Here is a 24911-nt window from a genome sequence, read left to right on the forward strand (position 1 = left end):
AAATATCCTACAAAATCCAAACAAGTTTAAGCATCAGCTGTACCAATGATATAAACAGAACTCCAATAATCATCAACTGGAAGATAAAAACAAAATGTAAAGGAAATAAACTTTATTTAGTGTTACCTTGAAAGTCATTCATCCAACAAATAAGAAAAACACACCACAAAGCATGAAATCATAACCTTTTCCACCAAAGAAAATGTTTCATTCACCTTTGGCTTAAACTAAAAGATTTCAGAACACTGCAAAACAGCTTCATGGAATTTTAGACAGTTGTGCCTTTGACAGATTAACAGGGCTAAAATGAAAGGGAAATATGGTCAAATTCAATCTCAACTTTGTCCCTGAGTTTGAGAGTTTGCTGCTTTAGCAATAAAGCAATTAACAGCTCTGACATTAAGGATCCCACTGATAAATAAGAAAGCAGCAGACAGTTTCACAGGTCTCTACTTTTGTGCCTCCTTGCAGCTTCCTGCCACATAAAACACATTAAAAATCAAACATCCCACATCACAAAAACCAGCCAGCCATTACTGAGCAGATGATGTTTAAGTGGGGAATGTGTCCCTAATTTGCTAATGAGCAATCATTGTCACCTTAAATGTCTTCCTGATTCATATAAAATTGCATCTGAGATGCAAGAGAGATTTGTCAGCCTTTCCAATATGAAATAACACAAATTAGTGTAAAAATGTAACTTGTCTTTAAATGCATTCACTGCATTTATGTTAAAAAATATTTACAAGACTACACAGATCACTGTTTCAAGAGGGAGATCTCACATCACCCCACTTACAACATTACAAGTAGCAGAAGTAATATCAGTACAGCTGGGGCTGTAAGAGCAGACAAGGCAGAATGACTTCAAGCTCATTTGGTATGAGAAGTTCTTCCATCTCCAAAGCACTTTAGATGCAGGGCTGTACAAAATTTCTCATTCCAAGGAGTTATAAAAATTCACTGATTGAGATATTGCCACAGTAGGATCCCAAAGACACACACAGAAAAAGACAAACCCTAAAACACAGTCCACAGGTTCAATTGTCTTGATTTTTTTGTACTACAAGCAAGTAAAGCAAAAGCAACTGTTGTAGGCATTGACGATTTGTAATAAAGTTTCTGCAATATTTGAAGCTGTACTCCTAACAAACTCCACACCTGACAGAAAAGAGAAAAAAAGCTGTAGGACCACTCTGAAGAGAAAAATTCAAAAGGCAAAGAACTACAGAATTCAATTAAGAGGACAGAATAATGTAGAGTTTGTTTTGTTTTGACAGATTTCAAGAGAGCATAAGGAGAATCAGCAAGTCTGTATCTACTCCTTCCAGCCAGGGAATGGAGACAACTGCCCTTGGCTGAGCAAGGCCACTCCTTTCCCTTCACTGTCACATTCTGGCTTCTCTATGATCAATCACCAAATTCACATATAAAGTATCTTCGGTAATGTTTTCCAAGTGGGAATTACCAGAGTTTAGAAAATATTTCTGACTACAAGCTGAAGGCCCTGACACTAGAAAGCATTTCAGCCTGGGCACTGTGGTCACCAGAATGAACCCCACAATGCCATTGCAGTGATTTTTTTTAAGCAGTCTGAGGATCTGCAGAGTTGCTACATAATTAAACTAAAAGCTTTCAGCTGCACACATCTGAGCACGCATTTTTCATCCCTTGACATTTTTGGTCCATCCAAACATTGCAAAGGGAATGCTGATCATTATAAACCTGCCATTTGTACACTCTGAAACTGCCCAGTTCAGATCTTAGACCAGCAATACACCATCAGTACACCCAAACCAGCAGCCTAACATGGAATTTTAGAACTTCTGAGTGTCCAAATTTTCAACAATTCAAAAATAATATGAATCCAGAGGTTAAAACTGAACAAGTAAAAAAACAAGATGTGAAGAAAACATTGGAACAAAAGGAAGTATTTACTATCCAATAAAGAAATCTTCAATATGCATAAATCCTTGTAAAAAATCTTATTAAATATATTTAACATTCAATTGCACAGACAAAATAATTTTTATTGAGACAAGTTTGCTCATGCTGGCATTTAAAATCTCATACAAACCCAAAAAACAATGGAATGAAAGTAAGAAGTTTTACGAGTAACCTTATGAACTGCACCATCAGTGATTGTACTCAACACCTGCTGCAGACAATGCTAAAAACCTCTTCCAGCTAAGGCTTCAGAGTATTTCTGACAAGTTAATCAATGCCCTCAGACTCGAAAGATCTGCTGAATGAAATAATCTCACAGAGCCAGCAGGGACACACGCTGTGTATTCCATTAATTTACTTGTAAACGTCAGGATTTTCTGTTCCCTGCTTTGCACGTCAAACAGTGACAGCTCAATCCCTCTGCACCACACTGTTCTGCTCCACAACACTCACACTGGTGCTGGTCCTTGCTCTAGAGTTCTCCTCAGCTTTGGGGTATTTCTATGGCATTTATTGTGGTTGGTATTGGGGGCTTTTTTCCTGACCATTTTCTCCCCAGTTAAGCAGCACCCATGCCAAATAAAGGCCTTCTAAACCACGTCAGGCCTTCCCCACACCGCCCAGCGGCAGGAGGGGAGCTCTCTACATGCAGTCTGTCAACCAGGTTGTGTCAGAGGGTGTAGCTTAGATCTTCATTCATTACTTAAGAGGCTGTTTGAAAAAAAGCTTAGAAAAGAATGGGGCATAAAGAGAAAATTATTCATCTCTCGTTTGCTGTGCTGACCAGTTCAGAAGACAAAATAATATTCACCTGGCAATTGTCTACATTGCCACTCCATTATCAACGCTTCCAAACACACATGGAAACCTTCTTTCCATACAGATCTTATGGAAAAAACACAGCCCTTTACTGCAAGCACGTACAAGAACTGCTCTGCACAAAAGCAGGTCATGTTCCTTTCTTCAAATAGCGGGAGAGGAACTGGTTCCTAACAAAGTGGATGAGTTTGGTCTCTGTGCAGAACATTGTAACGAGGGTTGCTACGAAGCACAGGGCACCCGTGCTGATGTGGATCAGCCTGGCCATCCAGCCCTTGTCACAGCAGAACAACACCTACAACAAAGAAAACAAGGGATTACAGGAAAACCAGTCATCAAAAAGTGCATTTACTGTTTCAACAAGAAATAAGGTCCAGCACATCTGTCCAACACGCCAACATCAACATCAAACCAAGCGCGGTTTTGCCACATGCACTGACCCTACAATAAATCATCTTGAGGAGTTACAATATTTGCTTTTTAAAGAAAATTCTGTCAGCAAAAAATAACCAGTCAGTAGATATCTGGTAAGTGAGGAAGCTGCTGTTATCTGGCATGCAGAAATACATTAACTGAGATGACACAAAACTTCGCTGATGCTATTATGCACGTCTGCTACTGTACAGCAACATCTCAAGCTATTTTCTATCAAAACTGGAAATCTCCCATTCTAAAATATAAAACTCTCCCTTCTCAGGCATAATGGATTTTCAAGCTGTCAAAATTCTGTACATAGAAAAGCTACCATCTCCTTAATAATGAGCCTGCACAATTACCATCTTGTACTGAATGTATGTGTTAAATGTGCTCTTAGCAATTTTTGTTTCTCTTCTAGTTTTGGTTATTACTTCTTTTTATTACAGAATTTTTAATGCAATGGCACCAAGAAACTGCTAAAATTTCAGTTATTAACAACTAAGCACATGGATTGTCTACACACAGAAATGTGTTAAGTTTTATTTAACTAGTCAGATCCACCACCTTGTATAGGTGGCAGAGAACTTTGATACAAAGAATCTCTTAACAATATATCCTGCCTTTCTGTAATGGAAAGTCCCAGCCTACCCTCGAAAGCCTTTTTCCTAATGGCATTCCTCTTTTTGTGGACAGAAAAGTCACCTGACAGCAGCATTCACAGTGAGAGCAGAGAGGAAGCAGCTCACCTCTGAGAAAGCAGTGATCACTGCACTGATGATGTAAACCAGCAGCAGAGCTGGTGAGGGGAGCAGGCCTGTGAGGGGTCTGTGGGCGCTTTCTTTGAAGTAGTCATAGATGTAGTGGGTGCTGTGAGCTATTCTGATGCCCATGTTGAAGCAGTTGGCAAGGATAAAGCCCACACTGCCATACCAGTGGGTCAGGAAATAAGAGATGCACAGAAATACGAAAGACAAGGCCAGCATAACAAAATTGTACCTAGGGAAAAAAAAAGAAGAAATAATTTAACAATGCATGCAGTTACAGCATTCATTTACTAATGATTTTTTATTTTCTAACATGAGTAAAAGAATTTCTCTTACCATCTTCTAGTGAAAATTAGTTTGAGAAATGAAACGATAAAAAAAATTTGAAAGAATAGAAAATACATCAACCAAATTAAACCAAGAACTACATTATGTGAATGAAATTGTATTACAGTAATCAGTTGTGCACTCAGTGCAGAAAATCAAACTTAATAACAATTATTAGTTATGCAAAAACTTGTGCATTTTTTGCTATGTTAGGAATATATTAAAGAAAATGAATGTTCAAGAACAAATCAGCACTTTATTTAGTTTCTGCCATAAACAGTGACTTGGAAAACTAGCTCACATTTTAAAGGGGTTGTGAAAGCAGCCCTTGTTAAGTCAAAAAAGATCCCACTTCAATTGTGGAAAACAGACCTCACTGAAATTAATTTGAAAGGGCCACATGAGGAACAGCCTAAACACAGAATCAGGAAATAACCCAGGCTAGAAGGGGTCTCAGGAGGTCACCTAGTCCAACTTCCTACACAGTAGTGAACCCCTGGATTCACCCACACAGTTTAGATCATTCCTAAGTGTATGTACAGTAACTGTACATGAAAAATGTTAATAGCTGCAAACTTTTAAAGTTTGTCAGAACTATAAAGTCAAGTAATTGTCTTTAAAAGTATAACTTCAAGCTCATCTGTGCAGAAAACACACATTTAAGTTACTTTCCTAGTTAGTAATGGACCAAAAGCTAAATTAACAATTATTTCTTCATTTCTGACCTTTTTACCCAGACTTTTCAACTTTTGCTAAAGCTTCTACATCTAAATCTAAATGCAGACACAGCCTAACAAGGAGCTGCTTTTCAGTGGGGCAGGATATTATTATGCCAATTTCAAAAGCACCAATCCCTTTATAAGGTCAGCACAAATACATTTACAGGAGCCACTGTTTCCTACCTGTCCACTTCTTCTTTGCACATTAAGGCAAATGTGAAACATTCTGTTACTCCATTGACAGCAAGAAACAGGACATATAACGAGTAACACCGGAGGAGATCTGGACCTAAAAACCACATTAGAAAGACAAATAGATAATGATTTCTTTTATCAAACCACATTGTTTTTACAGTCACTGATACTGAGAGATAGTTGTTGTAGTGTTAATACTAATAATGGAAACCTAAGTTCATTTGAATGAGTTTCCTGTCTAGATATCTTGACAAGAACACAAATAAACAAGGCGAAGGATTTTGATGAGCTAAGTCACAGATTTCAATAGCAGTTTTGCAGGAAAAAAAACCCAAACTGATGACTTACAAAAAATTCATAATAGCTGTAGGGGTTTTTTTTTAAAGAGTGGTGGTTTTCTGCCAGGTCTGTAAATCTTTACCTGTTCCAGAACTGAGCATTGAGCCTCCATAAATATCCAGAGCCAGCTGAGAATAGGCATAGCCAAAAACGGTGATGGTGAGACCTATCAGGAGCACAAGTTTCAGCAGCAATTCCAATACATTTGCAGCCATAGCAACATCATCCTGAAATAAAATGTAGTAAATTACATGAACCAGAATCAATGTAACAACAGTCACCCTCATGCAGAAATGCTACTTCACAGGAACAAATAAATCAGTTTGCATAGTGTAAAAAGGTGTGAAACTTATCCTTGTTTTTCAATTATCCATACACGTGCTCTTACCATCTTTTATATATTTATTATTCCACCATTTTACCAGTTCTACACACCAGGTAGATTTTACATAAAATATACACAGACAGACACCTCCCTTAGTCCACCAAGGATCTGAAGCAGAGAATTTAATTGTGTACTGACGTGCAATTAGCAGGATTGCTACAGGCTGACCTTCATGAGCGATCAAGAATATTACTCCGTGGAACAAAGCTCTTATTGATTAATCCTCCTCATACAACTCAAACACAAAAGAGAAATACCATTCTTTTCTTCCCAAAGCTGCACTCCTCAGAAACATAATTTAACACCTATTGATATATTTAAGTAAATAAAGTACTTCCAGATAGCATTTATTTAATAGATCTCATGACTTAACTAATGGCTTTCTATATCTGGAAATACACAGTAGAGGAGGCTTTACATCACACTGTTTGGAGCAGCTGATGTTAACTTCATTGATGCAAAGCAGCACTATGCCACTGCATATTTTAATTTCTATTTCATTAGCATTTTACCTATTCTCTTTTCTTTTTGGTCCAGCCCCACTTGGCATTTTTGTTCTCCACTTCTTAATTTTAACAGCCTCAATATTCAAATTTAAACACCCACTTCTGTCCATCACACTTCTGCGATGTAACTTATCTGTAACAAAAATTGAGCATCTGACATGTAATTAATCCAAAATAAACATACCTGCTTCTGATCCTTTACAGTCTTCCCTCTTTCCAACACTTTAGCAAAAAATACATAAAAGCTCTCCTCGATAGGCAAAAAGATAAACCTGGCCACCAGTGAACCAAGGTTATTCACAATATCATATACACCTTAAAAAAATAAAGCCATCTGTGAATTTTAGACACATTTTAATTCCAACTCTTTAATAACAACATGAGTTCTAATTTAACATCTCCTCCTCCAAAAAGAGAAAGTAAGTGGGATCTGGTGCAACACTGAAGCAGTGTTCTCTAAAAATTCTGACAATCACAGCAACTACAGCTTAAAATTGCAAAGTTTGCTCATGCCAAAAGTAAGACAAAAGCACCAACTACACAGAATTGAATCTAGAACAGCACCAAACCATATTTAAAATTCTTGCTGTAGAGGAATTTGAAGGATCCTGATAAAGTTCACTGAATGAAAAGAGGAATGTAAGGATCTACTGATACAGGAAAAGAGAAAGATACACATCTAGTGAAAGACGTTCCTGCCCATGGCAGTGGGGTGAGAACTAGATAATCTTGAAGGTCATTTCCAACCCAGGCTATTCTATAATTCTATTGTCTTAAATTGATTATTATTATCTATATCAATCATTCTCTGAAATGCACCTGAAATGTCACAAAGGCTTTGAAATATTCTCAGATTTTCAAGCTATTTTCAAACACTTTAAGCCATTTTCAGAAGCATGTGAAGAGCAGTGACTAAGAAAACTCCGTCACCATTCCACAGTACCATCACACTTACCCTGATCTCCAAAATTTAACACATTCAAAAAGGTCATCACATATCGTTCACCTGTAAGTTCAAAATAAAGAACTTCAGAACAAGTCCCTAAGTCTTTTCCAATACTCGTTCAGGCACTTCCAATACTAAGTGCTCAAGAGACAAAGTCAAATGGGACAGCACCTAGTTCTGAAAACCCTCAAAAACTCCATTCAGGTTGGCAATCATGTGCCTCATCTTCCCCCACCCAAGCTCTCTGAAGCTTTAAGCCAATTTTGTAAATAGTTTTCATGAGCCCTCTTCCCTCACACTTCTATGTCAAGCCTCACCCTCTGTCAAAATCTGTTTTAAGAAGGATTGTTTGAAGAAACTCCAAGTCAAGCGTGCTTCCTTCCAGTTAACAAAGGTCTGCAAAAAAAATACTGAAATGTAACAAACATGATTGAAATTACAGAGTAGAAATAGAAAAGAGCAAGGTAGAGCAACTCTGTAGGGTAGCTCTAACTGTAGTGGTGAGGAGACCCACAATGCCACAGTTACTAATAACTAATGCAAAGTATTGCTGAATTCAAGCACCAACACCACTGATCTGGCAGAAACTGATTCCCTTGTTGAAAAGTGCTGTTATTGCAGATCAAGTACCCATAGGAGCATTCTACAGAAAATACTAATCAAGGTTAAATTTAGGAAGAAAACACCCATGGTGTTTAACATGCCAATATAACTTTCACCCTCACTGGAGATATGAATTGTTTGCTCTTCAAACTGTCCTTATATATATAAGACTTGCAACCAAGAACCACCTTTATCTTTTCAATCTGTAAATCTTATCCAGAATGTCGTCTTCCTCAATGAGTCTTGTCATTTCTTTCTCTGCCTCATTTTTGTTTGAGAGATATTTGAGTGTCTCTGGAATGCTGTGGAACATCATGGTTATTTTTTGAGAGGTCAAAGTACCAAAATCCATTGTTACATGGTTCTGGTTTCTTTTCTGCCTCACATCCAGTGCTACCTGGTCATTCCCCTGCACAGTGCAGATGGTCTATCTCCAGTTAATGTCTATTAAATATTTTGAACAAACCAAGTCAGCAACAACAAACCCAAAACCACAAAGAGTTCAAGTTTCATGTTGTTTTTCTGACAAGAATTTTACGCATACAAACTTCAAACACAATTTTTATGGGGTTTTTTTTATTTAATCTATCATATCTTCTATAGTGCAAAAATATCCCCAAAACCTCTCAATTAACTCCCCTGTCTCAAAGCAACATTCAAAGTGCCCTCACGTGAGATTTTAAGAAGAAAATCAAGAAATAAATTGTGCAACTTACCTCATCTTCCACGAAGTTAGGCAATAAAGCTTTCACTCTAGCAATTGGAAACGATTTCTTTGTGGCTTCAGGAGATCCCAAAAACATCACAAAATAAATTACATAGCACATTACCAGAATACTGACATATAACAGCTGGAAGGATCAGGAAGAAGAAAAACAGTGAAACAAAATTAAATCAGAAATGCAAAATTATATACTAGTTGAAAATACAGTGAGAAGAAAATGTAAGTAGTCTTTGTGCCTATCAAATATTAAAACCAGGTAAGGATTTGAACAGCTCTTCAGAATGCTGTTGATCTTTGCATCTTTTTTTACCCTGTAGATTATCATAGACCTTTGGTAATTTTCATGTTTTATTTAGCATTTTTAGAAAGCTAAAGGTACAATTATAAAGCAATTACTCAATCAAAAGTCAAGCTAACAGAGTAGCTACTGCCTACATCTCTTAATTCATAGAACTTTTCCAAATTCCATCAGTTATAAGCGATCTACAAAAGCCAGGGCAAAAACTGAAGAAGAAAACTTATCCCTCCATTGTCATCAAGAAAAAGTTTTAACCTGAATTCATTGCACTTGATTAGCACCTTCTGATAAGGTAATGCAGGTTGGTGGTACAGGCTGATAAAGTTCTGTGTGATTAGAATAACATAACCTTATTTGCAAGATGTGCCTTCACAGACAGAAGGTGTCTCCTTGTACCTCCCTTTAACTCAATGTCAAAGTACCAAGTCAATAATGAGTATCAGGAAAATACTAAATACAAATTCTAAATCTTAAACCTCCCAGGAGCTTTTTCTCTCAGCTCCCCAAAGTTCTTTAGCAGGCTAAATGTCAAAGGCAAATTAAAATTCAGCTGAGAGAGAACAAAGGAAACTTACCTGAGCCAAGGAAAAAATGTAAAGGCCCCACTGAGGATAAAGGATTACTAAAGTAACCGTCAAAATGCATTTTGACACTACTGAAAGGCTTTCAGCAACTACCTTTAAGAAACACAAAAGAGAGAAGGGTTATTTTCTGGCAACCTAACCACATACACAAGCTTAAAATACCTAAGTTTAATGCACAGAATTTATGCAGGGATGGAAGATTTTCAAAGTCAGTGTGACTTTATCACAGAGTTTCTTTCTGCTGAGCTGGCCAGCTTAGACTGTAATTTCTCTGTAAGTTTTCTATTCTTGCATTTCACAATTCCTCCACTGCATTTTCCCAGTCCTTTGTATGAGACATAAGGGAGAAAATTTTGCTTGAGACTATCATCTTCTCAATAGATACATTTCACAATTTTATATAGAACTGTGGAAGCAGTGTGCCTCTCCCTCCAATTAAAACCTATGTTTCAGTATTTAATGATCTCAAAGGTAATAATGTCTAAATAAACCAACTTGCTTGCTTTAAAGGGTACAAATTCCTGGTTATGTTACAAACCAGGCCATGCAGTACTAAAGAGTACACACAGGGGTTTTTTACATGCTTGAATATAAAAACATCTAAGTCAGTAATCTGTACTTTTCAGTAAAAAGACGATTCCCCCCACACGCACACACCCCATGGACTTTACTAACCTTAAGTCTCACAAACAAATGAGCTTGTGCTAAAACCCAGAATGGCTCTCCCAGGAGTTCAACAATGGCAGAAACACCAAATGCCACTACACCAGCCTGATAATGAGGAACCGCAGAAGGGTTGGGTACTTCGAGCAAGTGTAGCCAGACTAAGCCCAAGATAACAGACCAAAAGACACCAAGAGGAACTCTAAAAAGTTAACATAAAAACTAATTAATGGAAATGTTACTTCAGCAGAAAAAGAAAAAAAAAAAAAAAAACAACAAAGAAAATTAGATTACAGTATCACATATGGCCACAATGATTACATTAAAAAAGGCCCTGAGGAATTAATTCCTGTCCTTACTATAGCAAGAATGAATATTTTCCTTTGTAATGAACACCCTTAAGGCACTCTTTGCACAACACAGAAAACATTTTTCTGAGTTGTCCATTTTTTATTCCAGAGCCTAACATAAGGTCAAATATCCGCATTTTTGTGCCTTAGGACCAAACAATTCTGATCCCACATCAGCCTGCACATTCCCTTCTGCTGACACTGCTTCAGGAACACAGAGCTTCTGGAAGAGTGCATCAAGTTTTACATCATTGGAGCAAGATCTCTTTGACCTTCACACTATCAGACCCCTAAAATATTTGACATCAAGCTCCTAAGACGTATTTCAGACGCTTCACCGAAGTTCACCTTCATTTTAAGTTATGCTTTTCTACAAGGAAAATTTAAAACAAAAGAAGATGCACACAGTCAATGTTACCTCTGTAACTTAATGCTCACTTGAAAGGCTATCATACAGCAGAAAGATGACTATAATTCAGATAAGAAAACAGAACTAATACATTTTAAATATTATTATTAGATCTATCCCTGACAGGGACAATCCCTCTGCTTCATAGCTGGATGCAGGTGACCACACATAAAGACCCATTCCTGGGCCAGATCCAATTAAAAGCTGGGTAGTTTCAGGGAAAGTCAGGTGCCCCAATGGCAAAATACTATTTTATCATGCAGGGGTAGTTTTCCACCATATCAGGCAGGTAAATTTACTTCCCAACCCACCTAATTGGGGCTGCACAGCAGCTAGAGCTGACAGAGGGAGAGAGAAGAGAGAACCAGGAACCAGAAGGGAGAAACAAGTCATAAAATCCACTTTACTGCAATGTGTGATTGCACTCTCTTGTTGCAGCATCCTGTGGACTTCAAGCTGTCCTGCTATAAACAGCACCACAGCTGAAAAAAGCTGTTGTTTAATTCCAACTCTTTTTTCACCTTCTCACATCTCTTCTACCTAAACATTTATGTTGCCTTGGCATTAATCCACATCAGGGATCAAGACTAAAAGCTTAGTCTGAGAGGGAAAGAAAAGATATCTAAAGCAGGTTCACAAATGCACATGAGGTAATAAAAAAACAAAACTGAGCAGGAAGAGGAAGAAAAAACAAAGAACTATGTACTTGTGCTTTCCTTCAACAGCTACAACTTAAATGAAACTCAAGCAACAGAAGAAATGGCTCCAGGTGACACCTCTGGTAATCAACTTCCTCATGTGCTCCAACAAGAAATCAAGTCCATAAATGCTAAAGCACCAGACTTGACCAGCTTCCTGCATCAGTCCTGAAACACAACTGGGGCTTCTAAATGCTGAAGTAATTACCTCAGTAAATAAACACTTCCTCTCATTCTGCGAGCTCCCAGACAAGAACTAGAAATTCTAAGAAAGTAAACTTTTAAAGGTATCTTACGTCAGCCACAATAGATTAATTGTTTTCGTCCAGTTTCTCTTTGCACTTCCACTCAAACAAGCTCTGCGAAATGCCTCCCTGGCAAGGAAGACAACTGTTGAGTACAGCAAAGTCAGCCTAAAGAGCGTGAAAAAGGAAAAAAAAAAAAAAAAAGAGAGAGAAAACTATTTATTTTCTATAAACTGTAAATCCTTCATGCAATAGCATCACAGTTTTTACACATGACTGCCTGGCAGACAAATCTTACAGGTATGCAAACATGGTGATATGAGCTAAAATTATCACCATCTCCTAAAAACACAGAGAAAGTAATTATGCGTGACGATTCAAATGGCAAGAATACACACTACAGACCGTGCAGACACAGAGCATATCCTATAGGAAAAGCACGTTGTATCTAGGTTTCCCTCTGCAAGCTGATGGTTTAAACACGAAAAACAGGCCAGTGCTATCGGTGTTTCAGGCCAAAACAGAGCCGAGGAGGCACGGAATGACCAAACACTGTGACACACCCAAAACCAGATTCCACAGCACTAATCAGAGCATGGCCAGTGACACGGCACAGACCGCGGAGCCGAGACCAGCACCGAGCACAAGCTCTGCCCCACAGCACCAGCAGCCCCGGGACGCCTCACAAGTGCCCGCCGAGCTGCCTCCCCCTCACCTGACATTGACCACGCCAATGAGCTCCCGGGAGAGATAGCGGAGGGTGAAGGCGTTCAGCCCGAAGGTGACCACCCGGAACAGCACCTGTGAAAGAAGCCGCACGGGAAGCACCTGCTGGAGGAGGAGGAGGAGGAGGAAGGAGGGAGGGGCGGCCCCGCACCTGCAGCAGGGCGCTGGACGAGGCCAGCCGGGCGGTCTGGCCCAGCACGTCCTGCGCCGCCATCGCCCCGCTCCCGCCGCCAGGAAGTGGCGCGGCCGCCGTCGCACCGGATCTCATCAGCGGGGCGGTACCGCCCGGCCCGGGGGCTGAGGGAGCACCGCGGCACCGCCCCGCCCGGCACTGAGGGGGCACGGCGGCACCGCCCCTCGCTGAGGGAGCACCCTGGCACCGCCCGGCCCGTCACTGAGGGGGCACGGCGGCACCGCCCGGCCAGGCACTGAGAGGGCACGGCGGCACCGCCCCGCGCTGAGGGGGCACCGGGCGGCAGGGCGGGACTCTGAGGGGACACGGCGGGGAGGGCTGAGGGGTCACGGCGGGGACGGTGGCGCCCACGACAAAGGGCGAACGGCCGAGGAGCTCCAGCCCTCCAGAACTGCGGCGCAGCGCCACAGCCGCGGGTTCCTCCGAAGCCAGCCCAAAGCTGCAGCCTGGCTGGGAGGAGATGCCGTGGTAAATGGGGTAACAAGCGCTGTTTTCCAGAGCTTGCTGAAAAACCTGCCGAGTTCCACCAATCCCTTTCTAAACTGAGGGCAAACCCACCAGCCTTCCGTGACCTAAGGAGAAACAACCGAAATGGAGGGAAAACACGCTCGCTGCAGGAAGGGGAAAGGATCTTAACTTCATTCTGTGGAGAGAAAACAAACAAACAAACCCACACAACCACAAAAGCAACCAACTCCCCTCCGCCCCCCCCCCCCCCCAAAAAAAAAAAACCACACACACAAAAAACCCACTACATAAAACCCACCAAAAAAATAAAATTTAAAAAGCCACCAAACACTAAACCCACCCCAAAGGCCAACACCAAAATACCAAGATGAAATTTATTTGCAACAGATTGGATTTGATAATACACTGCATTGAAGCCTTCCAAACAGACAGGACTTTGCACTCAGTGCAAGCCAGGACAGTTCCAGACTATGTCAGATCACTGTTTAAGCAGCGGTATATAAAAAGATTGTATCTTTCTATGTTACAGAACGTTCCCTTCAGAAGCACGGCGCTTCCAGCTCAGAGGTCGCATTTTTCTTAGCAATGCTAGAGTTGAACTAAGATTTTTTCCTAACAGCAGCAGCTACAAAGAGCGTGGGGGAGGGAAGTATCTCAGCCCTACTTGATTACAGTTCCTTAGTGACAGACTGCGAACAGCAGCAGTTTAAATCAGGGTCTTCAGAGAATCTGGGGAACCAACCAAAATTCTTCAACCTCATGCAAAGCAGCCACCTCCTCTCCATCAATTGTCTTCTGCAGGAAACCTCCTCCTCCGAGCCATTTCACCCACCACTTTATTCCTTCCATGTTCAGAGTAAAGTTTTCCAGGCTGCTTTTTTCCCCCATTTGGTCATTTTTTTCTAATAACATTATTTAAGTAATCTGGAAGTGATGTATAGATGTAGATGTATGTGACCGAGGAATATATCCTATGATTAAAAAAACCACTAACCAACAAAGAAAAAAACATCAGAAAAAAAGAAACCGAAAAGGGATTATTATCCCGTTGTAAAGACAGGAGATGGGGAGAGAGAGAAGAAACTAATTTGTGTTGGGTAATTGCAGAGAGATTTTGAGTTATAGAAGAATACTGTAGCTAGAGGGAGGAAGCATTGCCATTCCCCCTCTCCTTTAAGCAGTTTCCCAGTTATCAGATGGAAAAAGCAACTAAAATGTTGTCCTACCTCAGACTCTGGAGTTTCCTCTTGTGGCAGTAAGGGTGACAACAGAAATGAAAAGACTTCTAGTATGTTATGGCTTGCACTGATCTCAGTAAGGGTGAGGATTAAAACCCATCAGAAACTACCAGATAAGCTACATAGGGAAACAAAAACAGAGTTGAGGAACATCAAGCATGCACCATAGAACTGTTAAGGTTGGAAAGGACCCTTGAGATCAGAGAGCCCAACTGGTAACCTAGCACTGCCAGGTCCACCACTGAACCATATCCCTTAAGCACCACCACCTACTTGTTTTTGAAATCCCCCCAGGGATGGTGACTCCACCACTTCCCTGAGCAGCCCGTTCCAGTGCTGTTTTGTTGAAGACATTTTTCCCAATATCCAATCTAAACCTCCCTGGCACAACTGCAGGCTGTTTGCTCTTATCTTATTGCTTGTTACTTGGGAGGATCAGAGCAACACCCACCTGGCTACAGCCTCCTTTCAGATAATTGAGTGATAAGGTCTCCCTTGAGCCTTCTCTTCTCCAATCAGTTATTGCTGCCTTCACAGCTGCTCCTTGTAAGACTGATGCTCCAGACGCTTCAACCATCTTAATTTCCCTTCTCTGGACACGCTCTGGCATCTACCAGCACTCCAGTAAGGAGAACTCATGTTATTTTCTCTCTACACATAAACATTTCCATGACAAAAGCGGGTAACTTCAAGGACTAAAACATGAGAATTCACTGTGCTATCAGGAGGCAATGGTCTAACCTTTTCAGGCATCTGCCATGGGCAACAGTAAGTGACAATGAGCCATGTTTTGTTGGACAGTTTGGCTTGTCACCTCATAAAGCCGAAACAGAAACATCTGCAAATCCTGAGGGGGGTGGAAAAAGAAGAGGAATAACTGTAAATCCCAACTGGTCTTTATAGGAACCAGCTTTGGCACGTAGAGCCTCTGGGCATTGACGCGGTTCGGCCGCGCGGTGGCGGCACCGGCCCCGCCACGGGCCGGGATGGGACGGGGCTCGTCCCGCTCCAGCGGCACCTTCCAAACTCTGCTGCGGGTTGTGTCGGAACAGCAGCCGGGACAGCCCAGCTGGTGATGGAACTGTGGCGCAGCACGAGTCCAACTCACAGCAGGAGCAGTATTTCATAGAACTGTCTAGATTGGAAGGGACCTTAAAGCTCATCTTGTTCCAAGCCCCTGCCATAGGCAGGGACACCTTCCACTAGACCAGGTTGCTCCAAGCCCCATCCGATGTGGCCTTCAACATTTCTGGGATGGGGCAGCCACAGCTTTTCTGAGCAACCTGTGCCAGTGCCTCACCACCCTCACAGTATAGAGCTTTTTCCTAATATCTAATCTAAACCTACTGTTTATGTGAAGCATTCCCCCTTGCCCTGTGACTCCACACTCTTAAGTCTCTCTCCATCTTTCCTAAGAGTTCCCTTCAGGTACTGGAAGGTCACAGTTAGGTCACCCCAAAACCTTCTCTTTTCCAGGCTGAACAATCCCAATTCTCTCAGCCTTTCCTTATAGCAGAGGTGCTCCATCCCTCAAATCATCTTGGCATCTTGGTGGCCTCTTCTGGACTGTTTCCAATCCTATGCTGTGGCCCCAGAGCTGGAGGCAATGTTCCAGGTGGGTCTCACCAGAACAGAGGGACAGAATCCCCTCCCTCCCCTGCTGCCCACAGTGCTTTGGATGAAGCCCAGGACACAACTGGTTTTCTGGGCTGCCAGCACACATTGCTGGCTCATGTCCAGCATCTCCTCCACCAGCACCCCCGAGTCCTTCTCAAAACACAAACTGACCTATCAGCTAACTTAGTTTTATTCACAACTATGCCTGAACAGGCCTAACAACTGAGTTGACAAAAAACGCTTGCTTTTAGTAACATAATTTGAGAATAGGAGTAAGTTAAAGGAGGACCAAGTTACTGAACTGGCACACAGTGGCACGAAATCTTCATGAGAACATGTTGTCAAAACAATTGCTCTCTGATTCCCACAGCAGGGCCACTTAGAGCACTCTTAGAGCACTCGTTCCCACTTAGAGCATTCCTGCATCAGCTCAGCACAACATATTCCACTTTTGGCTGCCTTGAGGCAACAGTTTGGGGAGGGATACTCTAAAATAGTTCACTTTTCTTAACAGCAAAGGAGGAAAGAGTAACTACTATAGAGGTCTTTACAGAGTTAGGCTGCATCTGGAACTAAACTAGGCTGGATTTTCCTCCAGCACAGACCACATGCTCCATGATTAGGCACAAACCCCCCTGTTTTTATTAGAGGTATGTGAAACCTCCATGTCAGAGAGAACCCCTTTGATTTACACCAAAATTTAGTTAGTCCAAAAAGACCAGACAATGTATATACAAGCCTTAGAATAAGTGGGACTGTTCCTTCAGAATTTAAAAAATGAAACATTTTTGTGTTTCCGTAGCTTGGTATTTGTGTTCCACTTGGGGAACTTGGGGTAATTAATGATCCCATTAGTAAGGTATTTCAGGATGAAAGGTGGACTTTGACTTCAAATCACAACTTTTATATAGACCAATAATAGCCCAGAAAATGTAAAACCTGTTAAAAACAATTAGAGACCCTTTATAGTAACACCTCCCTCAGAGAGGAAGTCCTCTTCTAACAAAATAGTTCCCAAAGTAAAGTGAGACTGGGAAGCAAGAACCTAGTGAACCTATTGAATCATTGCAGAACCAAAATCAAATCCAGTATAAAGGATCATTACAATTTTGTATTTTTTTAATCCAAATAAATGCTGCATTTTAGAGTTAGTAATATATTTTAATTTCTTCATTTTATTTGTGGGTTTCCATTCCCTTAAAGGTCCCTTGAGGAATCAAGCTAGAAAACCAACTGCGCTATGAAATCATAGGCAGCTCTGCCTCCTGGAATAGTGCATGATGTAACACAAAATGACAGACTGGGCTGTGAGCTAAAGACTGTAGATTTCTGCAGCTGCTGAAAAAGCTTTCGAGTCAGGACTGATTTTAGAAATGAGCAAAACAAATACTCAAAACCCCTGGTGCTGGCTGAGCAACCTTCCCCCTCAATGTCACCCTGTCCAGCTGCTTCAAGTGCACAGAGCCCGGGATCCTCCCAGCCCAGGGAGCAGCCCAGCCAGCCCTGCTCTGTGCCCCGGGGCAGGAGGGGAGGCCCTGAGGGCAGCATCCTGCATTAAAGGATGGATACACACTGCTCCTCCCGTCCCTCTGCCCACATTGCCATTCTGTCCCATGGACATGGATCCCAGGAAAGCAGAGTATGCAGAACTGGAGCTGTAGGGTACTGCTCTGCAGAGCTCACTCATCCCAATCCCCCCACCAGCATTTTAAGGAGCAATGGTCCTTAACACAACTGCCCTGCCTCTGCTGCAAATCCACATTTTGCCATTTCATTAATGAGAACAAAATAATTTGTTCCTGGGATGGCAAAAGGTTGTTTTTCCTATTCTGCTCAGAAGTCTTGTGCCAGCAGAGGCCAAATTATGTTGTCTGGTCTTAATTTTGTTTCTTTTTCAGAAAGAAAGCATAGAAGATATCAGTGTCATTGTTCCTGATCATATAAAGTTTGTTCCTTTACAGCAATAACTAGAAGGTTGGGGTCAAAGCAACGAGTCACATGGAGACTTACCAGACTAGGCACTAAATCTCATTAAGCTCTCTCCTCTGAGCACCCTTTTTGGATCAGAGACATATCTGGGCCTGGGGATGTAACATTTCCAATTCAGTGCAGAACTGCAGGAAGAAAAAGACGAGAGTCACAGGCCATTCACCAGCAAAGGACACAAAGGAGTTACTGCTGTGCCAGTTTTTCTTCCCTCCAACCAAAGTGTGCCCAAGAGGGCTTTTTAGATTAGTTCCCCAGGTCCTGTGGACTGAGTTAATCTCTATGAGCATGTTAAATGGTTAAACAAAAATTTGCTTTTTTTTTTTTCCGGGCTGCATTATTAGTTCAGCAAGGATTTAATTTATGTCCTCTCTTTGGGATAAAAGAATAAAGGGACTTTTTGAAGAATGCAGAAAAGTGGGTTTTTCTGCGATATGCAGCATTTGAAAAAACGGTGTCTCAGCTTTACAGCATAGCTTTTGACTTTGTAGTGTTTGTTCATTTTGCCTCACACATTTTCACAGTGCCTTTATAATGCACTGTTTATATGTAATTTGAGCAACTGTTTTTTCAGCCTTATCAGTTTCACTTGTAAATTCAACTTGTATTTATTGAAATATTTTACTTATGGAGGACTAATACTTTCTTATATATGAAATAATGTAACAAACCAATGTTCTACTCAAGGGAAAGGCAAAAAAATGTAGCAAACATACAAGTCATAGTAAAATATCAAGGATGGGATGGTGCTATGTTTTTAGAACTGTGCCAAATAATTGACCTGGATACTTCACAGTATATTAGGCAGATTTTAAGGAATTGTATGTATTGATCAGAAGAGCAAAACCAAGTGTTCTGCACAATATTGTCTGCTTCCAATATGCTTTTTTTTAACCTTTTCGATTTAGAAATCTGTGACATTCAACAGACATTTTAAAGATCTACAAAAAAACCACCTTCTGGTTATTTAATCTGGGGAAGCAATAAATTACAATATTTTGTCACAGGAACTGGCAAGCTCCTTGCTTAGAATTCATGCAAAATGAATTCTAAAACATGTACATAATCAATTCTACACCATCTTAACTGTCCTTTGTGTTCTAAATACTAAGAAATTTTTTGGATATATTTTTTATATGTTCAGCTGAAGATTATTTCTGTCTTGCCTTTCTGTCTTGCCTGTCTAGCCTCAAGGCTAGAAATTCCAGCCATTTTTGCTAGGATCTGGCTAACAGTCTGTCTTGCCTGTCTCCTGACTGTCTTAGGAAGCTTTGTATCAGCCCCTCACTCTGAGTACTGGTAGACAATTTTTCTAATAGCTGTGTGCTTTAGAAGCCTATCAATATATGAAATAAGAAAACTACAATGGAACAGCTCTTGATCTTTTTGGAACATTTATCCTGTCAGCAATAATCAGAGATAAGAAGTTCTCCTGTGGGTTGTTTCTTTTACCTTGCAAAATCTCACTGCCTTCATTTATTGCTCGTGTCAGTTATGCACAACTTCAGCTATCACTATGATCAGAATTGTTTCTGGAGGGTAGGACATCCTAAATCCTGCCCTGCAAACCTGAATTATAAAGGTGGTGGTGAGCAGATGCTGAGGCAAAATGTACGTTTTTCCTCCTTCCTATGCATTCTGTAAGATGAACCCCACAGTAACACTCGCTGCTGCGGGTTTGGTGCCAATGCATTGCTAGAGAACAGACAGAAGGGGTTTCTGGTTAGAACAGCCAGAGAAAATTTACAGGAACACATCTTGCAGCTGTGAGCACTTGCACTTGAAAACTCTTTACTAACTAGTGCTTGGCATCTTTGCACTACAAAATCATTCCATGAGAAAAAATGTACTTGAAAGAGAGAGAGGTGCAAAAAGTCTGCACAAGAGACTGGCGCTTGCTGTACAAACATGTATATTCACCAACACTATTTGCTTTAATAGTCATATAGAAATAAGGCTCTGTTCATTAAAACACTTCACAGCTGCCAAGTATTCAAGCAGAATGATCCTCTTATATTTTCGAATTCAACAAGAAGTGTTATTAAACTTGCTTCGACCTCAGCATGATTTGTTTGTCCATGAAATAACCTTAAGACTTTTAAAAGCAACAGTGACAATAACTCAATGAACACAGTAAAATACACACTGTGGAAGGACTCAACTGGCAAGAGCTTCTGAAATACATATGACAGGAATTTGGATTCTGAAAATGCACTGAATGCAAGATATTCTTGCAAAATATTCCAGTTTCTCATTCCTTTTTTTTTTTTTAAGCCACCTGGAGACTTTTGAAGGAGATGGAGACATGCAGGAGTTGTACTTAACAACCAGGAGGATATGACACAAAAAAAGTGGTTTTGCTACTCAAAGTATTTCAGCATCTAGGAGGAGAAGAATCACTGCATGCACTGCCTTATAACGGTTGAGAATGCAGAATTTGAGTCACTGTACACTGCCTTCAAACTACGTTTATACCATATTATATAACGCTGCACGCTCACCTGTTGAACAGAGTTAATTATGAGTCAGGTATCTCTTCACATCATTCATTTCCTTCTCACTTGAGAGCTGACTTTCACTCTTCACTGAAATAACCTCTCTCACAAGACAGTGATTAGTCTGACAAATTGATAGAATAAAATACCTTCAGCCCCTTTATGGGACCTCCTCTAGCATTCAGGCCAGCTACAGCTAAGTGCAATACATTTTTTGGATTCCTTTTATTCCTTAGTGGCAAACAAGGAATGTCTTAAATAAGACAATCCCAGCATATGTTTACCTATTCAGTTTCAGAAGGTCCCACATTATCCTTCAACAGTTAAAATTCACTTTCAATACAAAACCCTGAAATATTAGGAAAAAAACTCACTAGGAATATGGGGAGCAGAGCTTAAAAGTGCCCACAGAGCTCTCTCAATTAAAAATAAGGAAAAGGAAATCTCCTATTTCACCTTTTAGTGGGAGGTTACCTAAATACATCCTTTCAATATAGGAGAACAATATTGAGCACCAAAATCATCTCTGCCTCTAACCCAGATGTCCATAGAGTCAGGTTCCTGAGCTTCATTGCCTCCATCTGGATCAAGAACATGACTTCACTGCATGTCTTTCTCTTCAGACAAAATTATTCTTCCCAAGCTCAAGGAGGCCCAAGGTCATAAGAGAACTCACCTTGAAAGTCCTGTTGTCAGGGCATTAGGAACAAGGCTCCACACTCCAAGTTTAGCTGCACTGCCACCCTCGCTGGCTCAGTCTCTAGACTTATATGGAACAAACAAACACAGGATGGCTTTGCTCTGAGGACACCAGCTGTCCTCAAACATCACAGTTCTGGTGACAGAAGAATAGAAAAGACAAACGAGATTAGTCATCACATGAGATCCATTTCTGCAAGTCTTCAAACACAAGATCTTGTGTCATGCTAACAACATTAGGGGATTTCCCCAACTTTGTCCCTTAAGGAGATTGCAATAAAAAAACGCCCCTCTCCCTTCTCTACTAAATAAGCTGCTCTGTTTTATTTTCTCTTAAAGACATTTTTTTTTCAGCTTTGCTAATCACTCTGAGTTTGTGTGCTAAGCAGTCAAGTCGAAAAAAATACTTCTCTTTGTTCAGCCAAGTTGTAACTGTATTACAATTGAACCATGTTGTGTCAATGGTTTATGTGTAGCTTGGGAAAAAAAATAATATATCCACTCTCACTACTAGGATTTGGTTGAGGAGGTGATTGTTTGGCATTTTTTAAGGAATGGGTATATTAGGCTAAATTCACAAATGGCATAAACCTCCTAAAGATAACAGCAGCAAACTGTTTCCTCAACTGGGCTATGCACTTTTGCTTCTTCTCTCCTTCTGTGTGTTCATGGTTTAGTTGCAGAGAGCAAAAATTCATCTATTAAACAGAAGATGTTGTCATCCATTAATGTATTCCTGACCACAACTAAATCCTGGTGAAAAGATGCCTTGTAGTACTATGAAGACACTTGGGCATAAATTATTAGGCAGTCTACACTTAAATACAGGAAGTCTAACTTTAGCATGATCAGAAAGGTATTCCAGACACATTCCATGGGCTTTGTTTCAATCCCTGAGGATTGCATGAGGGCTGCACAGGCACCTTGGTGCTCATATGTCTGTATTCACTATACTTCCCATGCTCCTAAGAATTTATGCTGTGGAAAGAGCTGTATATCCTACCAGATATTCCATTTCACCAGAAAGTCTGCATCCCTACACCAAGAGTCATGGCTTGGCTTCTTGCCAAGTGGAAGAGAGATGAAAGCAAACACAACCAACTCTATAGGCCATAAGAGAGCAAAAGTAACCCAAACTAAAACAAAAAGAAAGAATGAAAAAAAGTAGGCCTTCCCAGGTCTATAGAAGAAAATTCTTGAAAAAATTTATTGTCCTTACCAGAGGGGAGAAACTCTGAATGAGCAGTGGGCAGAACAGCTCATAGCCAGTCAAAGGAGCTGGATATTCCTCTCACAAATACAGGTGTCCACACAGAGCAATGGCCATGCCTGGTAAGGAAAATCACATCCTGGCTCTTGCATTCTGCTGTTGCATCTATGACCACCACTTCTATCAGAAGAGAAATGCCAAATGGCAGAAGTTTCATCTTCCTGACTTCATACCCGTTATGTTAGAAAGCTAAAGGTGCAGCATACAACTCCTATTAATCTGGAGCCTTAATCTGTCACTATTACTTTTACTCACCATTGTGCAGCTTGCAGGCTGTGGTTCACACCACCCTTTATTCAGCAGCAGATTTCAGAAGCACTGTGTACTTCACCATGTGTCTTTAGACCTCCATGCCTGTCCTACCTCAACATAAATTTAAAATTCTTTTCTTAGAAACCAGCAGTATCAGAGGTTCACTGCAAGAGAAGTCACAGGAGTCGTTTAAGGTTTTTCTGTATGGGAGAATACTCCCACTCACATCCTGAAGAATGTGGGGAGGTTCAAACAAAAGGATCTGACCACATGTCTGAGACTAAACCAGCAATGCATATCTTCTTCTACCCACACCCTACTCCCAAAACTCAATCTGTTACAAAACCAGTTCCTTTCCATCTGCATGCAAAACTCACTATTTTATGTTATCACTCTTGCTCAGAGTCCAACAGAAAAAGCATGAAATTGTTAGTGGCAAAGAGTGGCAAATCTTGAAATAGTTTCAGTCACAGACACACAGAGAACACTGTAACTTTTCTATAGAAACATTTAGGAATACAAGTCCTTTCTGACTATTCCACTGACATTGTATCCTTAGACTTTAATCACTTCATCCCCTCTCAGATACTAAACTGTACTGGGCTTCATTCTGTAATGCTGTTGGTAATGTTTTCAAATGCTATATGCAGGGTAACGGTAGTCTGGGAAAGTTCTAGTCAGGAAATTATGTAAGATATTAGCTTTATTTTGTTCCTGCAATTCTGGAAGTCTTCCAGATCTTTATGTCACCGGCTGCATGTGATTATCAACACAAAACCCCAGAGATCTTCTTGCCATGACTATAATTAATTCCAATATTCAGGTATGGAATACATAATTTGCAAGAATATAGGCCCAAAATTTAAGGTAATCCATAAGAAATTCAACAATGCTTCTCTTCATGCCATTCTGGATGTTTCGCCAGTCTAATTTAAAACTGCCTCTTTCCTTACATATTGTTTTTTCAAACATGCTTTCAGTTATTCCTAAGAACATTTACATTAGCAGGATGGAACCTGTTGAGTCCAACTTTAAAAATCCAGGTGATTTTAAAATAACTTCATTTTTTTAATCTCCCCCCCACTACCCAAGAAGAACTGTCTGCTTGTTAAAGATATCATCAGTTGTGACTACTACTTGTACACTGGTATAATTTCTTCTCTTTATGAATAAAAATGTTTGCTTTCAAATGCCATTTACCAGTTTCTCCCCTGATATAACACTGTATATTCTTTTCTTTACCAAGAGAAGTGGAGTGGTTTGGGGTGTTATGGGCCACTAAAACTGAAATCTGCACTGGCAGGATTGCTTCTGAATAGTTCTGTAGTAAGTCATTGTGAATTTAACAATGGAAAGCACTGCCAAAGCAGGGGAAGCTGTTCAAAACCCCAGATTTTATTCTAAGCATCTTACTAAAATCACAGGCTCTTTCCTGCTTTTTAGATAAACAACACAAATATTTGCAGGGAGGTGGGGAAATAAAACTCGTTCACTTTACTTGTTTTTTCACAATCTAGACTTACATTCAGCCACTTTTCACCTCCAAGACAAAATCCTGCATCATCAAAGAGCAAATTCAAATCCATTCATGTGAAGTTAATTCCATTTGGTCACACCAATAACACAGAAGCACACAAGGAGGTTACAGCTGGGTAGTGCAGTGTAAGAGACAAACTCTCAAAATGCAGCTAAGAAACCACTGAGCCTGTGCTTTGCTACTACCACCACTGGTTTTTGTTCCACCACTGCTACCAAAGAACCAGGCACAGCTGTGTGAAAAACTCTGTGCTGATAGTGGGGCACAGCCTGCTCATGCCTGGCCACTCTTCCACTGGCAAAGGAATGTGCTCTTTCCTGCTCTGCTTTCTGTTTCAAAACTAGAAAGGAGATACTTCCCAATAAACAGTAAAACGTAAACAAAAAAGAATAAAATGTCTTCAAAAGTGCCTATGGGAAATGGACAATGCAAGAACTCTCAATGCTTCGTTATATCACAAAAGGAGAAAAAAATATTGAAAAATAAGACTCA

The 24911-nt window shown here is 40.6% G+C and overlaps 1 protein-coding gene across 2 annotated transcripts; it reads right to left on the bottom strand.

Moving 5' to 3' along the window:
- Positions 1–97: 97 nt before the first annotated feature.
- On the bottom strand, positions 98–23903 carry RFT1 (RFT1 homolog). Of its 2 annotated transcripts, XM_048315734.1 has the most exons (18): positions 22886–23903; positions 22580–22750; positions 21338–21496; positions 18191–18294; positions 14552–14681; positions 13416–13500; positions 12654–12739; positions 11990–12106; positions 10249–10438; positions 9565–9666; positions 8684–8818; positions 7682–7760; positions 7374–7424; positions 6603–6733; positions 5610–5754; positions 5177–5282; positions 3930–4179; positions 98–3061 (listed from the first exon to the last, which is right to left on the bottom strand). In XM_048315734.1, the coding sequence occupies exons 6-18, from the start codon at positions 13497–13499 to the stop codon at positions 2897–2899; spliced, it is 1641 nt and encodes a 546-aa protein (XP_048171691.1). In that variant the 5' UTR covers position 13500; positions 14552–14681; positions 18191–18294; positions 21338–21496; positions 22580–22750; positions 22886–23903; the 3' UTR covers positions 98–2896. The 2 variants fall into 2 exon arrangements, with proteins under 2 accessions (XP_048171691.1, XP_048171692.1); XM_048315735.1 differs by lacking the exons at positions 13416–13500; positions 14552–14681; positions 18191–18294; ... (1 more) ...; positions 22580–22750; positions 22886–23903 and adding an exon at positions 12816–12898.
- Positions 23904–24911: the final 1008 nt, after the last annotated feature.

Source organism: Corvus hawaiiensis, chromosome 11, assembly GCF_020740725.1.
Source record: "Corvus hawaiiensis isolate bCorHaw1 chromosome 11, bCorHaw1.pri.cur, whole genome shotgun sequence".
In the NCBI taxonomy this organism is placed as follows: Eukaryota; Metazoa; Chordata; class Aves; order Passeriformes; family Corvidae; genus Corvus; species Corvus hawaiiensis.